The sequence below is a fragment of the Hypanus sabinus genome, chromosome 2, assembly GCF_030144855.1.
Source record: "Hypanus sabinus isolate sHypSab1 chromosome 2, sHypSab1.hap1, whole genome shotgun sequence".
Classification (NCBI taxonomy): Eukaryota; Metazoa; Chordata; class Chondrichthyes; order Myliobatiformes; family Dasyatidae; genus Hypanus; species Hypanus sabinus.
The window spans coordinates 209,101,744-209,116,907 of record NC_082707.1 but is presented as its reverse complement, the minus strand read 5'-3'; the positions used below and the strand labels follow the sequence as shown (position 1 = coordinate 209,116,907).

The 15,164-nt window shown below is 39.9% G+C and overlaps 1 protein-coding gene across 5 annotated transcripts in view; it reads right to left on the bottom strand.

Annotated features, from left to right (window-relative positions):
- btbd7 (BTB (POZ) domain containing 7) overlaps positions 1-15,164 on the bottom strand; it is a 97,898-nt gene that overhangs the window by 32,609 nt on the left and 50,125 nt on the right. For 3 of the 5 annotated variants that reach the window (XM_059962744.1, XM_059962752.1, XM_059962755.1), the window contains exons 4-6: positions 4,970-5,178; positions 2,939-3,014; positions 667-827 (exon numbers count right to left, since the gene is read on the bottom strand). In XM_059962744.1, the coding sequence (XP_059818727.1) occupies positions 667-827; positions 2,939-3,014; positions 4,970-5,178 (446 nt within the window). Of the gene's footprint in view, positions 1-666; positions 828-2,938; positions 3,015-4,969; positions 5,179-8,748; positions 9,021-11,269; positions 11,365-15,164 lie in introns of those variants that run through there. The other 2 variants (XR_009510802.1, XR_009510803.1) reach the window with 2 other exon arrangements.

Below are 15,164 nucleotides of genomic sequence, written 5' to 3'. Positions count from 1 at the left end.
ATATGAAGGTTCTTTAGGAGTGAGTTGGCAAATACGAAAGTGTTTTTTTTTGGGGGGGGGGGGGAGTGTTGGGCTAAAAGAAAGGTTGGGAAACACTGGTCTAGGACCAGAAACACAACCTCAGGACAGAGGGTCATCAATTTAAATCAGAGATGAATTCCTTTAACCAGAGGGTAGTGAATCTGTGAATTCATTGTCACAGATGGTTGTGGAGATCAAGTCATCGGGCATATTTAAAGCAGAAGCTGATAGGTTTTTGATTAGTCTGGGTATCAAAGTTTATGGGGAGAAGGAAAGATAATGGGATTGAGAGACGTAATAAATTGGCCACGATGGAATGGCGGAGCAGACTTGATGGGTTGAATGGCCTAATTCTATGTCCTCTGGTTCATAACATCCACATCATATGCATGGAAAATCTGTGCAGTCTTCAGTGTGCAGGACTAATGGAGTTGTTCTATACTGTACCAACACACATTAATGATCTCATTGTTGGTGATCTGCCAGGTATACCGGTGGTTGTGAGTCTGGTGTTGAGTGACAAAGAGCACTGATTGCTTTTCAGCATATCAGTAACCACCCTCCCCACCCCCATTCTGCTCCAATATCATATGTTCTTATGGTGTTAAACATGAGCAAAATTAAGACAAAATGAAATCAACCTACAGCATCATTAAGAACCTCACTGTTAGTGGGAAGGATGTGATCTATGCGGATATGAGGCAGAACTGGAGACAAAATCTCTTTTAGTTCTTCGATGTCCAGATCACGTCGTTTCACACCTCTTTTGTTGACACTGTGTGCAGTTCCACTCAGCAGGTTCGGCTCTGAAACAAAACACAAATAGAAAATCATGCAACATTATGCTCTCGGATGAGCACAGTGAGAAAACCTTACATTTACACAACTGTTTCTTTTATATCATGTCTCCAGATACATTCCAGGGGTATCGAGTCACTCAAGAAAGCTTTAAGACAAGAGGCACATAGCCCTTTCAGAGAGATTGGTTTTTAAGATTCAAGATTGTTTAATGTCATTTCCAGTACACAAGTGTAAAGAACAAAATAATTGTTACCCCAGATCTGATGCAACACAAAAAGACAAGATATAGAACACAATAACAAAAAACACAATAAATATAACTACATAAGATAGCTTACATACATAGATTGATTGTATGTCCATAAAGTGATGCTTGGGAGAGGAGTGTCTGTACGGAAGTGGACTGACACGAAATGATACAGTAATGATGGAGGGGTGGGTTAATGGGTGGAGGTGCTGATCAGCCTTACTGCTCAGGGAAAGGAACTACTTTTGCATCTGGTGGTCCTGGTGTGTATGCTACATAGCTCCCTCCCTGTTGGCAGTGGGACTAACAGTTAATGAGCAGGATGGGTGGGGTGCTTCCTGATGTTATTGCACTTTTACTGGTACCTTTCTGTATACATGCCTTTGATGGTGAGTAGGCTGGTGCCAATGATGTGTTGGGCAGTGTTAACTACCTGTTTGTAGAGTCCTCATTGGTGGAGTGACTTAACAGAAAAACAAGGCAACTGTCATGCTGATGGGCCAAGATACATCAATTTCTCGATCTTCTAGTAATGGCCACCTCCATTTCCCATCCCCCTTTCTGTCTCTCATCTTATCCCTTTGCATGTCCATTGCCTCCCTCTGGTGTTCCTCCCCCTCATTTCTTTCTTCCATGGTCTTCTGTCCTCTCTCATCAGCCAGCCCTTCTCCAATTCTGTATTGCCTTCACCAGTCAACTTCCCAGCTCTTTACTTCACCCCTCCCCCTCCCGGTTTCACCTATCACCCTGTTTCTCTCTCCCCTCCCCCAACCTTTTAACCCTACTCATCTTTTTCTCTCCAGTCCTGCCAAAGGGTCTCAGCCTGAAATGCTGACTGTACTCTTTTCCATAGATGTTGCCTGGTCTGCTGAAGTTCCTCCAGCATTTTGTGTGTTATCTTGGCCTGAAACGCTGACTGTACTCTTTTCCAGATACTGCCTGGCCTACTGAGTTCCTCCAGCATTGTGTGTTGCTAGGCTCACCATCGTTATTCTTTTTTCTGTTCTTTATTCTTAGCCACTGGACCTCAACTTCTTCCTGTTTCCAATCCTCTTTGTTCTATTAACACTTAATAAACAATTGTGAAGCAACAAGTTTTGTGCCTCTTGATTTCCGAAAGAAGTTTGAATCAAAAGCATTAGAATCTAACAACTGTCATTCAGTAAGTTTACAGTTGACCTTGTACCACACTCACCTTTCCGCACTAACATCACAGCCTTACTACAAGTAAAACAGCCTGCTGGTCCGTCACTGGTCTGTGAGCAAACTGATTTAGAAAATCATCTTCCAAATGCTCATACTCTGCACTACTGCTAGTTGTGTGCTCAATAAGTTCAATGTGGTAGCTTCAATCCAAATTATACAAATTACATCTGCACTGATTAAAAATAAACTCCAGAAAAAATTCTTACAGGATTTGTCAGGCCTGTATAAGTGCATCAAGGATGTGAGATTCATGTCAGGAAAATTTTTGTATAAGTACCATTTCAAAACAATGGCTGCATGTTGGTAGAGATGAAAATTTACATCAAAAGGTATTGTAGGATGTTGTGAATAAAACATGCAAGATTTGTTTTATGTGCTTAACAAACGCTGTAGCTCTTTATTTACATTACAAACAAACTAAAAGCATTATGTCAGACACCACCTCTTAAAAGTGAACACAACAACTCAATGGTGGTGCTTGTGAATTATGTAGAACAGTTTCCATTACAAAATGTGTCGTCTGTCAACCATTACCCTACAGTATGAAATAAAGCAGCAACATTCATTTTCAATTCGATTACTTCAGGAAGTCTGTTATAACCTGTATTGAATCAGAGACCACAATTTAAAAAGTAATGTAAAATTTAACTAGGAATTCCTCACCTCTCTCTGCCATCTGTTTAATGAGCTGATGTTCTCCCCACTTGTTCATGTATTTCAGGATATCTTGCTCACTAGCCTTAAATAAATAAATTGTTAATTTATTTAGCAAAGGGTAAAAAAAAATGAAAATTGAATTTATTTTGTTTTGAAGATTTAAACTATATCAACTATTGTTTAAGTTGTACCCTTTCCATCTCATCTAAAGCATGCATTAACAAAAAATCAATTAATATTACCATTTCCTTCATCCCAATTACCTTGTTCAGAATCTCAGTCCTGGATTTCTGCTTGCTTATGCTACAACTGGATGCATAATCAGACAATAAGTTTACTTTGGACAATTATTTAGATAATGGTCTGTTTCTATGGATTATGAAGCACAAATATCAAACAATTTGTGCACAAACAGCATAAAAAAGAATGGTATTTACACTGACCACACACATTCAATGTGCTTAAGTTCCAAATGTGCCAAAGATGGACTTAATTTTTTTTAAATAAGATAGGAAATGGGATAATAAATAAGAATGTTATATTTGTCAGCTATCCACAAAACGCCAGCACCATCTTGGCAAGAAAATGAATCTCTGGATGGAATATGGTGATATATATGTAATTTGATAATAAATTCACATTGAACTTTGAGCTATATATTATATTTCAACTCTTGAGCCAAAAATTTGTCAAGAGAATGCAATGACAAACTATCAGAATTAATTCTTAAACACAAGAAATTCTGTAGATGCTGGAAACCCAGAGCAACACACACAAAACGCTGGATGAACTCAGCAGCTCAGACAGCATCTGAAATGAATAAACACTCAATGTTTTGGGCCGAGACCCTACATCAATTAATTGAAAAAAATAATTATTTCTCTGCCGTGTTCCAATCTAGAATGCTTCCCCACTGAAAAGTATCTGCTTATGATTTTACAGTCTAGATGAATCCTTCTATAAAGAGCTATTCCAAACAAGTTTGTGTTAATCTCATGAAGCTGCACATATTAAAAAAAATTAGAAATCTAATGTTTGATATTGAAATTTTCAGGAAGCATACTCAAATTTCTTTAAGCACAAGAGATTCTACAGATATCCTAATGAAGGTCTCAGCCCAAAACATTGACTGTTTATTCATTTCAATAGACACTATCTGACCTGCTGAGTTTCTCCAGCATTTTGTGTGCAAGTTGCTCAAATTTCTTTGAAATAATTCACCATTTAAGATACTTAAGCAATTTTTCACTTAAAATATTACAACTGCTTTGAATGTCACCTGTACTTGAAGACATCTTCCCTTTGTTAAATAAGTGGGACAATGAGAAGCAGAGGTATTCCTGAAAATATCATAACTATCTTATTAGCACGGTTGCTCAAGAATAGGTGCATCAATTCTAGCAGGCAAACTTCAGCTCCACATTTGACAGAGACATGGGATCCGACTATTTAATTCTTAGATTAAACTGTTCAATTGTAATTTTCTTTGCCGTTTAACAATTAATCAGCTGCTTGTATCTTACGCAAGTTTAATCTGCCTCTAGTGGCTATCATTCTGGAAAGCTCTGGAAACTTCTTTCTGCATTAAGATAATAAGTGCTTTCTCACTGGATAATTTGGTACTGCAGTATTTGAAATGAGTACTTTCTAATTGCTTGTCCCTCATCTACAGATGTGAATGGAAGTTTTCTTATCACGGCAGTATAAAATTCGCTGTTTTATGCTGGGAGCCATCTGTCTGTTTCAATTTCTCTTTGTTCTATCAACTCTTAATAAAACAAACATGAAGCAACAGGTTATGTGCCTCTTTCCTGGCTGCTAAAAGAACCTTGGATCAAAACATCAAGCACTAAGTTTTCTGTTTTCTATACCACCATTTTTATACCCAAAGTTGTAAATTTATTTTCAGATTTCATGAATTTGTTACAAATTTTCTACTCCATTAGCTCTATACAACTAACTTTGCTGAATCAGGACTCCACTGAAAGACCAGATTATCTTAGTTTGTGTCAAAATACAGTAAATGAAAACCAATACCTGCAGATAGTCCGACTGAAGTACGACAGACAAGTAGTCCATGCTGAGCTCAAAGAACACATCAGAGATCATGACTGAAGTGAATTCCTCACATAGGAAATTAATTGCCTGTCGGTAAACCCACTTAGAGCCGTAAGGCTGCGAACTCCAGCTCAGAATGGAAATCAGCGTGTCAAGGGAGATGCTCTCCACCACAATATCTTCACATCCTGCAAATATTTATGGTTTCATATGTATTTAGAGCTACACAGACTACCAGACTCAAAAACAGTTACTTTCCCTAAGTAGTAACCTCCACCCATTAGCCCACCTCTCCACACCCCCAACCACCACTACTCTATCATTTCCTGTCGTCACTCCTGCGCCCAGCGTCACTTTATGGGCATACAATTAATCTGTGTACAGTGCAGTGCAAAGGTCTTGGACACATATATAGCTAGCGTGCCTAAGGCTTTTGCACAGTATTGTAGAAATTGCACTGTGTAGTGCACTGTACTGCTGCAGACAAAAAAATTCATGATGTATGTGAGTGATGATAAACCTGATTCTGACATGGGTCTCTGTTGTGGACTGGGAGTGGGAAGGGAGAAGGAATCAGGATTAGATTTAATATCACTGGCAAATGTCATGACATTTGTTAACTCAGTGGCAATAGTACAATGCAGTACATGATAAATAAACTGCAGTCAGTATATACAGTATATATATATTAAACAGTTAAATTAAGAACAATAGTGCAAAAACAGAAAAAAATAAAGGTTGTGTCCATGGGTTCAATGTCCATCTTGGAATTGGATGGCAGAGGGGAGAAGTTGCACCTGAATCGCTGAGTGTGTGCCTTCATGCTCCTGTATCTCCTACCTGATAGTAACAGTGAGAAGAGGGCATGTCCTGGGTGATGGGGTCCTTAATGATGGACGTCGCCTTTCTGAGGGACTGCTCCTTGAAGATGTCTTGGATACTATGGAGGCTAATACCCAGGATGGAGCTGACTAATTTTACAACTCTCTGTAGCTTCTTTCGATCCTGTACAGCAACAGCACCCCCCTCCCAAAATCACAGATGGTGATGGAGCCAGAGAGGATGCTCTACAGGGTGCACCTGTAGAAGTTTGAGCGTTTTAGGTGACAAACTAAATCTCCTCAAACTCCTGATGAAATATAGCCACAGAACATAGAATAGTACAGCACATTACAGGCCCTTCGGCCCACAATGTTGTGCCGACCCTCAAACCCCCACCTCCCAAATAACCCCCCACCTTAAATTCCTCCATATACCTGTCTAGTAGTCTCTTAAACTTCACTAGTGTATCTGCCTCCACCACTGACTCAGGCAGTGCATTCCACGCACCAACCACTCTGAGTAAAAAAACCTTCCTCCAATATCATCCTTGAACTTTCCTCCCCTTACCTTAAAGCCATGTCCTCTTGTACTGAGCAGTGGTGCCCTGGGGAAGAGGCGCTGGCTGTCCACTCTGTCTATTCCTCTTAATATCTTGTACACCTCTATCATGTCTCCTCTCATCATCCTCCTCTCCAAAGAGTAAAGCCCTAGCTCCCTTAATCTCTGATCATAATCCATACTCTCTAAACCAGGCAGCATCCTGGTAAATCTCCTCTGTACCCTTTCCAATGCTTCCACATCCTTCCTATACTGAGGCAACTAGAACTGGACACAGTACTCCAAGTGTGGCCTAACTAGAGTTCTATAGAGCTGCATCATTACATCGTGTCTCTTAAACTCTATCCCTCGACTTATGAAAGCTAACACCCCATAAGCTTTCTTAACTACCCTATCTACCTGTGAGGCAACTTTCAGGGATCTGTGGACATGTAACCCCAGATCTCTCTGCTCCTCCACACTCCCAAGTATCCTACCATTTACTTTGTACTCTGCCTTGGAGTTTGTCCTTCCAAAGTGTACCACCTCACACTTCTCTGGGTTAAACTCCATCTGCCACTTCTCAGCCCACTTCTGCATCCTATCAATGTCTCTCTGCAATCTTAGACAATCCTCTACACTATCTAAAACATCACCAACCTTTGTGTCGTCTGCAAACTTGCCAACCCACCCTTCATACCTCACATCCAGGTTGTTAATAAAAATCACAAAAAATAGAGGTTCCAGAACAGATCATTGTGGGACACTACTAGTCACAACCCTCCAATCTGAATGTACTCCCTCCACAATGACCCTCTGCCTTCTGCAGGCAAGCCAATTCTGAATCCACCTGGCCAAACTTCCCTGGATCCCATGCCTTCTGACTTTCTGAATAAGCCTACCATGTGGAACCTTGCCAAATGCCTTACTAAAATCCTTGTGGATCACATCCACTGCACTACCCTCATCCAAATGCCTGGTCACCTCCTCAAAGAACTCTATCAGGCTTGTTAGGCACGATCTGCCCTTCACAAAGCCATGCTGACTGTCCCTGATCAGACCATGATTCTCTAAATGCCCATAGATCCTATCTCCAAGAATCTTTTCCAACAGCTTTCCCACCACAGAAGTAAGGCTCACTGATCTATAATTACCTGGACTATCCCTACTAACTGTTTTGAACAAGGGGACAACATTTGCCTCCCTCCAATCCTCCGGCACCATTCCCGTGGACAACGAGGACATGAAGATCCTAGCCAGAGGTTCAGCAACCTCTTCCCTTGCCTCGTGGAGCAGCCCTGGGGAATATTCCGTCAGACCCCAGGGACTTACCCGCCCTAATGTATTTTAACAACTCCAACACCTTCTCTCCCTTAATACCAACATGCTCCAGAACATCAACCTCACACATATTGTCCTCACCGTCATCAAGTTCCCTCTCAGTGGTGAATACTGAAGAGAAGTATACATTGAGGACCTCACTCACTTCCACAGCCTCCAGGCACATCTTCCCACTTTTATCTCTAATCAGTCATACCTTCACTCCTGTCATCCTTTTGTTTGTCACATAACTGAAGAATGCCTTGGGGTTTTCCTTTACCCTACTCACCAAGGCCTTCTCATGCCCCTTCTTGCTCTTCTCAGCCCCTTCTTAAGCTCCTTTCTTGCTACCCTATATTCCTCAATAAACCCATCTGATCCTTGCTTCCTAAACCTCATGTATGCTGCCTTCTTCCACCTGACTAGATTTTCCACTTCACTTGTTACCCATGGTTCCTTCACCCTACCATTCTTTATCTTCCTCACCAGGACAAATTTATCCCTAACATCCTGCAAGAGATCCTTAAACATCGACCACATGTCCATAGTACATTTCCCTGAAAAAACATCATCCCAATTCACACCCGCAAGTTCTAGCCTTATAGCCTCATAATTGCCCTTCCCCAATTAAAAACGTTCCTGTCCTCTCTGATTCTATCTTTTTCCATGATAATGCTAAAGGTCAGGGAGCGGTGATCACTGTCCCCCAGATGCTCACCCACTGACAGATTTGTGACCTGACCCACTTCGTTACCTAATACTAGATCTAGTATAGCATTCCCCCTAGTTGGTCTGTCAACATACTGTAACAGGAATCCATCCTGGACACGCTTAACAAACTCTGCCCCATCTAAACCCTTGGAACTAATCAAGTGCCAATCAATATTGGGGAAGTTAAAGTCACCCATGATAACAACCCTGTTATTTTTGCACCTTTCCAAAATCAGCCTCCCAACCTGCTCCTCGGTACCTCTGCTGCTACCAGGGGGCCGATAGAATACCCCCAGTGAAGTAACTGCTCCCTTCCTGTTCCTGACTTCCACCCATACTTGCCTTTGAATCAGGGACTGGACCGTATTCAGAGATTCATCTTCGAGTCTGAATGAGTATGCCGCAGTTGTTACCAACTTCTTTGAAACGTGTGTGGATAAGTGTGTGCCTACAAAGATTTGCTATAGATTCCCAAAGCAAAAAGCTCTGTCTCTGTTACTTGCCATTGACTTGCCTTCTTTATAACTGCATCGATGTGTTGGGACGATGGCTATATTTCATCAGGAGTTTGAGGAGGTTGGCCACTACTCACTCTCTCCACTTCTGATCTCTCTATGAGGACTGGTATGTGTTCCTTCGTCTTAGATAGATAGATAGATACTTTATTCATCCCCAAGGGGAAATTCAACATTTTTCCAGTGTCCCATACACTTATTGTAGCAAAACTAATTACATACAGTATTTAACTCAGTATATATATGATATGCATCTAAAATCACCCTCCCAAAAAGCATTAATAAATAGCTTTTAAAAAGTTCTTAAATAGTTTACTAAAGTGCATTGAGTGGTAACTTAAGCTCAGTCCTAACCCCGGCACTTTAACATGTCTTGCCCCTGGAGGTTGAATTGTAGAGCCGAATGGCGTTGGGGAGTAATGATCTTACCCTTCCTGAACTCTACAATCAGCTCTTTCTTCTTACTGACATTGAGTGTAAGGCTGTTCCTATGACCCCCAGTTAGCTGGTATATCTTGCTCCTGTACACCCTCTCATCTCCATCTGAGATTCTACTAACAATGGTTGTATCATCAGCAACTTTACAGATGGTATTTAAGCTGTGTCTAGCCACACAGTCATGTGTATAAAGAGAGTAGAGCAGTGGTTAAGCACACACCTCTGAGGTGCATCAGTGTTGATCGTTAGTGAGGAGGAGATGTTATCACCAATCTGCACAGATAGTGGTCTTCTGGTCAGGAAGCCGAGGATCCAATTGCAGAGGGAAGTACAGAGGTCCAGGTTCTGTATTTTTTCAATCAAGACTGTAGGTATGATGGTGTTTAACAAATAGCATTCTGACATACACGCAAGAAATGCTGGAGGTACTAGGCAGGCAAGGCAGCATCTATGGAAAAAATTACAGTCGACGTTTTGGGCCAAAACTGTTCTCCAGTATGCCAAAGGGTTTCCGCCCAAAACATCGACTGTACCATTTTTCCCCATAGATGCTGCCTGGCCTGCTGAGTTACTCTAGCATTTTGTGTACGTTGCTCAGATTTCCAGCATCTGCAGATTTTCTCTTGTTTGTGAGCATTCTGACATAAGTGTTTGTATTATCCAGGTGGACTATGGCTGTGAGAAGAGCCATTGAGATCACATCTGCTGTAGACCTGATATGTCAATAGCAAATTGAAGTGGGTCCAGGTCCTCGCTGAGGCAGGAGTTCATTCTAGCCATGAACAACCTCTCAAAGCATTTCATCACCATAGCTGTGAGTACTATTGACTGACAGCTTGTTAGGCAGCTCGCAATGCTCTTCTTGGGCACTGGTGTAATGGTTGTCCTTTTAGGAAATTCCAACTGTAGCAGTGAGAGTACACCTGAGTACACCTAACAGCTGGCTGGCACAAATTTTCAGACTGTTCCCAGGTATTCCATTAGGGCCAGCCACCATGCAAGGGTTCACCCTCCTGAAAGAAAGCCTGACTTCGGCATCAGAGACAGAGCTTTTTGTTTTGGGAATCTATAGCAAATCTTTGTAGGCACACGCTTATCCACACACGTTTTTAAAAAAGCTGGTAACAACTGCGGCATACTCATTCAGACTTGAAGATGAATCTCTGAATACGGTCCAGTCACCGATTCAAAGCAGTCCTGTAGGTGCTCCTGTGCTTCCCTTGTCCATATCTTCTTGGTGCTCACTACTGGTCTTCAGTCTTTGCCTACTCTCAGGGAGTAGAAATACAGCCAGGTGATCAGACTTCCCAAAGTGTGGGTGTGGAATAGAATGGTAAGTGCTCTTGATGGTGGTGTAACAGTGGTCCAATGTGTTGCTTCCTCTGGTACTACAAGTGATTTTTTGACACTAATTATTTAGTGATTTTTTTCAAGCTAGCCTGGTTAAAATTCCCCAAAATGATGGGGACAGCATCAGGGTGTGCTGTTTCATGCCTGTTGATCACATCACTCAAATCGTCTGGAGTCCAAGGGGCTCATAGTTTGTGAAGCATGATTGGGAAAAGGGGAAGGAAGAGGAGAGGGAATAGGAAGCACCAGAGAGGCATTTTGTAATGATCAATGAACCAATTGCCTGGAATCAAATGACCTTGCCTGATGTCTCAGGGCTGGGTGTGTCTACAGCTGCACCACCCCCACACCCATGCCAATCCTTTTCTGATAGCTTTCCTACACCCGTTCTGTGGCACTCCACCTTTGCCATTCACAACATCCTTTGCTCTTGCCAGATTTACAAACTTGCTCTCTGCTCCACGTTGACAAATACAATACTGTGCAAAAGTTTTGGCATTCAAGCTATATATGAGACTATGACTTTTGCACAGTACTGTATATATAATTCTTACGTACTCATTGAGTTTTTTTTTGTGTTCTTTACCTTACTGTGCTTCTTTGTCCTGCAGTATATTCTGAATAACCTTCCTTTCTCCTACGGTCCACCCTCCTCTCCCATTAGGTTCTTTCTGTAGAATTCTATAAAAAATTTGGAAAATTACTTTCTCCGTATATGTTGGAAATGTTTAAAGACTCTTTTGTGAAAGGTGACTTACCCTCTACTTTTTAATGAGGCTTCTATTTCTTTAATTCTTAAAAAGGATAAAGATCCGACTGATTGTGCCTCACATAGACCCATTTCATTATTGAATGTTGATGCTAAGATCCTGTCAAAGATAATGGCCAATCGGTTGGAAAATATTTTGGGTAAAATTGTTTTTAAAGATCAAACAGGCTTTATAAAGGGTCATTATTCCATTTCAAAGTTCGGAGATTATTTAACATTATATACTCGTCTTTTAAAACTCCACAATGCGTCGTCTCTTTGGATGCTGAAAAAGCGTTTGATTGAATCGAATGGAAATATTTATTTAATGTTTTAGAGAAATTTGGTTTTGGTGTTAATTTTAATAATTGGATTAGAATGATATATAAAACTCCTATTGCTACTGTTATTACTAATAACTGTAGATCCCCTTTTTTCCAGCTTTCACGGGGTACAAGAAAAGGTTGTCCATTAAGTCCTTTGTTATTTAACTTAATATTAGAAACCCTTGCTATTGCTCTTTGTGAAGCTAAAGATATACATGAGATCCTTGTGAATTCATAAGATTTCTCTTTATGCTGATGATTTACTGGTTTATATATCTAATTCCAAGGAATCTATCCCTGCCTTGTGAAAATTATTTAATGAATTTGGAGATTTTTCAGGATATAAAATTAATTTTAATAGAAGTGAACTGTTTCCTTTAAATGAATCTGTTTCTATAAATGATAATACTTCTTTCGAAGTTACGGATTGCTTTGGATATCTAGGCGTTATAATCACTAAAAAATAAGGATATTTGTAAAGCTAATTTTGTTCCCTTGGTAGGTCCTATTAAGTATTTATTTAGTAGATAGAACACACTTACATTTCCACTTGCTGGCCGCAACCATATAGTCAAAATGATGATTTTACCAAAGTTTTTATATTTACTTCAGAATATCCCTGTTTTTTTGACTTAAGAAGTTTTTTGATTGAATTGATTCTATTATCTCATCTTTTATTTGAAATGATAAAAGACCAAGAATTAGTAAATGGCACTTACAAAAATTTAAAAAGGATGGAGGTATTGCTTTGCCTAATTTAAGAATGTATCACTGGGCTGTTAATGTGCGATATATGTCCTTTTGGTTACACTGGGTTGATAAGAACGAGCGGCCAATTTGGGTAGATTTGGAATTGAAAGCAGTGAAACAGTTTTATTTAACCTCGTTATTGGAAGCTGCCCTACCTATACAATAAGCTAAACCATATAACCATATATAGCATGGAAACAGGCCATCTCGGCCCTTCTAGTCCGTGCCAAACGCTTATTCTCACCTAGTCCCACTGACCTGCCCTCAGCCCATAATTCTCTATTCCTTTCCTGTCCATATACCTATCCAATTTTGCTTTAAATGACAATACTGAACCTGCCTCTACCACTTCTACTGCAAGCTCATTCCACACAGCTACCACTCTCTGAGTAAAAAAGTTCCCCCTCATGTTACCCTTAAACTTTTGCCCCGTAAGTCTCAACTCATGTCCTCTTGTTTGAATCTCTCCTACGCTCAATGGAAAAAGCCTATCCACATCAACTTTATCTATCCCCCTCATAATTTTAAATACCTCTATCAAGTCCCCCCTCAACCTTCTACGCTCCAAAGAATAAAGACCTAACTTGTTCAATCTTTCCCTGTAACTTAGATGCTGAAACTCAGGTAACATTGCAGTAAATCTCTCTATTTTGTTGACATCTTTCCTATAATTCAGTGACCAGAACTGTACACAATACTCCAAATTCAGCCTTACCAATGCCTTGTACAATTTTAACATTACATCCCAACTCCTATACTCAATGCTCTGATTTATAAAGGCCAGCATACCAAAAGCTTTCTTCACCACCCTATCCACGAGTGATCAGTCTGTCCTACTGCATTCTTCAATGCCCTACCATTTACAACGTATGTTCTATTTGGATTATTCCTACCAAAATGAAGCACCTCACACTTATCAGCATTAAACTCCATCTGCCATCGCTCAGCCCACTCTTCTAACTGGCCTAAACCTCTCTGCAAACTTTGAAAACCTACTTCATTATCCACACCACCACCTACCTTAGTATCATCTGCATACTTACTAATCCAATTTACCACCCCATCATCCAGATCATTAATGTATATGACAAACAACACTGGACCCAGTACAGATCCCTGAGGCACACCACTAGTCACCAGCCTCCAACCTGACAAACAGTTATCCACCACTACTGTCTGGCATCTCCCATCCAGCCACTGTTGAATCCATTTTACTACTTCAACATTAATACCTAACGATTGAACCTTCCTAACTAACCTTCCGTGCAGAACCTTGTCAAAGGCCTTACTGAAGTCCATATAGACATCCACTGCTTTACCCTCGTCAACTTTCCTCGTAACCTCTTCAAAAAATTCAGTAAGATTTGTCAAACATGACCTTCCACGCACAAATCCATGTTGACTATTCCTAATCAGACTCTGTCTATCCAGATAATTATATATACCATCTCTAAGAATACTTTCCATTAATTTATCCACCACTGATGTCAAACTGACAGGCTTATAATTGCTAGGTTTACTCTTAGATCCCTTTTTAAACAATGGAACCACATGAGCAATACGCCAATCCTCCGGCACCATCCCCGTTTCTAATGACATTTGAAATATTTCTGTCAGAGCCCCTGCTATTTCTACACTAACCTCCCTCAAGGTCCGAGGGAATATCCTGTCAGGACCCAGAGATTTATCCACTTTGATATTCCTTAAAAGAGCCAGTACTTCCTCCTCTTTAATCGTCATAGTTTCCATAACTTCCCTACTTGTTTCCCTTACTTTACACAATTCAATATCCTTCTCCTTAGTGAATACCGAAGAAAATAAATTGTTCAAAATCTCCCACATCTCTTTCTGCTCCACACGTCGCTGTCCACTCTGATTCTCTAAGGGACCAATTTTATCCCTCACTATCCTTTTATCATACTCACTAAAATTGTTAATTTAAATTTATACCCTGTGATTAAGTATTCTTTACAAATTTGGCTCCAGTTCCGTAATTTTTTTAATCTTAAAAAATTTAAACTTTCTAGTTTAATTTATCGAAATTATTTTTAAGCCTTCTTTGAGTGATCCGATGTTTTCATTTTGGAATAATAAAGGTATTAATTCTTTTTTGGATCTATTTAAAGAAGATAGATTGATGTCTTTTGAGCAATTAGTTGATAAATATTCTCTTTCATACTCACACTTTTTACAACACCTACAAGTTAGACATTTCTTACAAAATTATTTAAGTAATTTTCCTAACATATTGGATGCTGACCTGTTAGATAAAATTACGAGTATGAACACTTTGATAAAGGGTTCCATTGGAAGAATTTATAATTTATTATTACAATGTGATAAGCGTCCTTTGTTTAAGATTAAACAAGACTGGGAAAAGGAACTTAATTTGACTTTTTGACTTTTATGTGAATTCTGAAGTTGGTTAACTCTTCTTCGAATTGTGCTAGTCATTTACTGATTCAATTTAAAATTGTACATAGTTACTATTTGATGAAGGAGAGATTGTCTAAAATCTTTCCTAATGTTGATAGTTATTGTGATAGAGGTAAAACTGAGACAGTTACACTGACACACGTTTTGATCTTGTTCTATACTGGAACAGTTTTAGAAGTCAGTTTTTTCTACAATTTCTAAAGCACTTAAAATTAATTTAC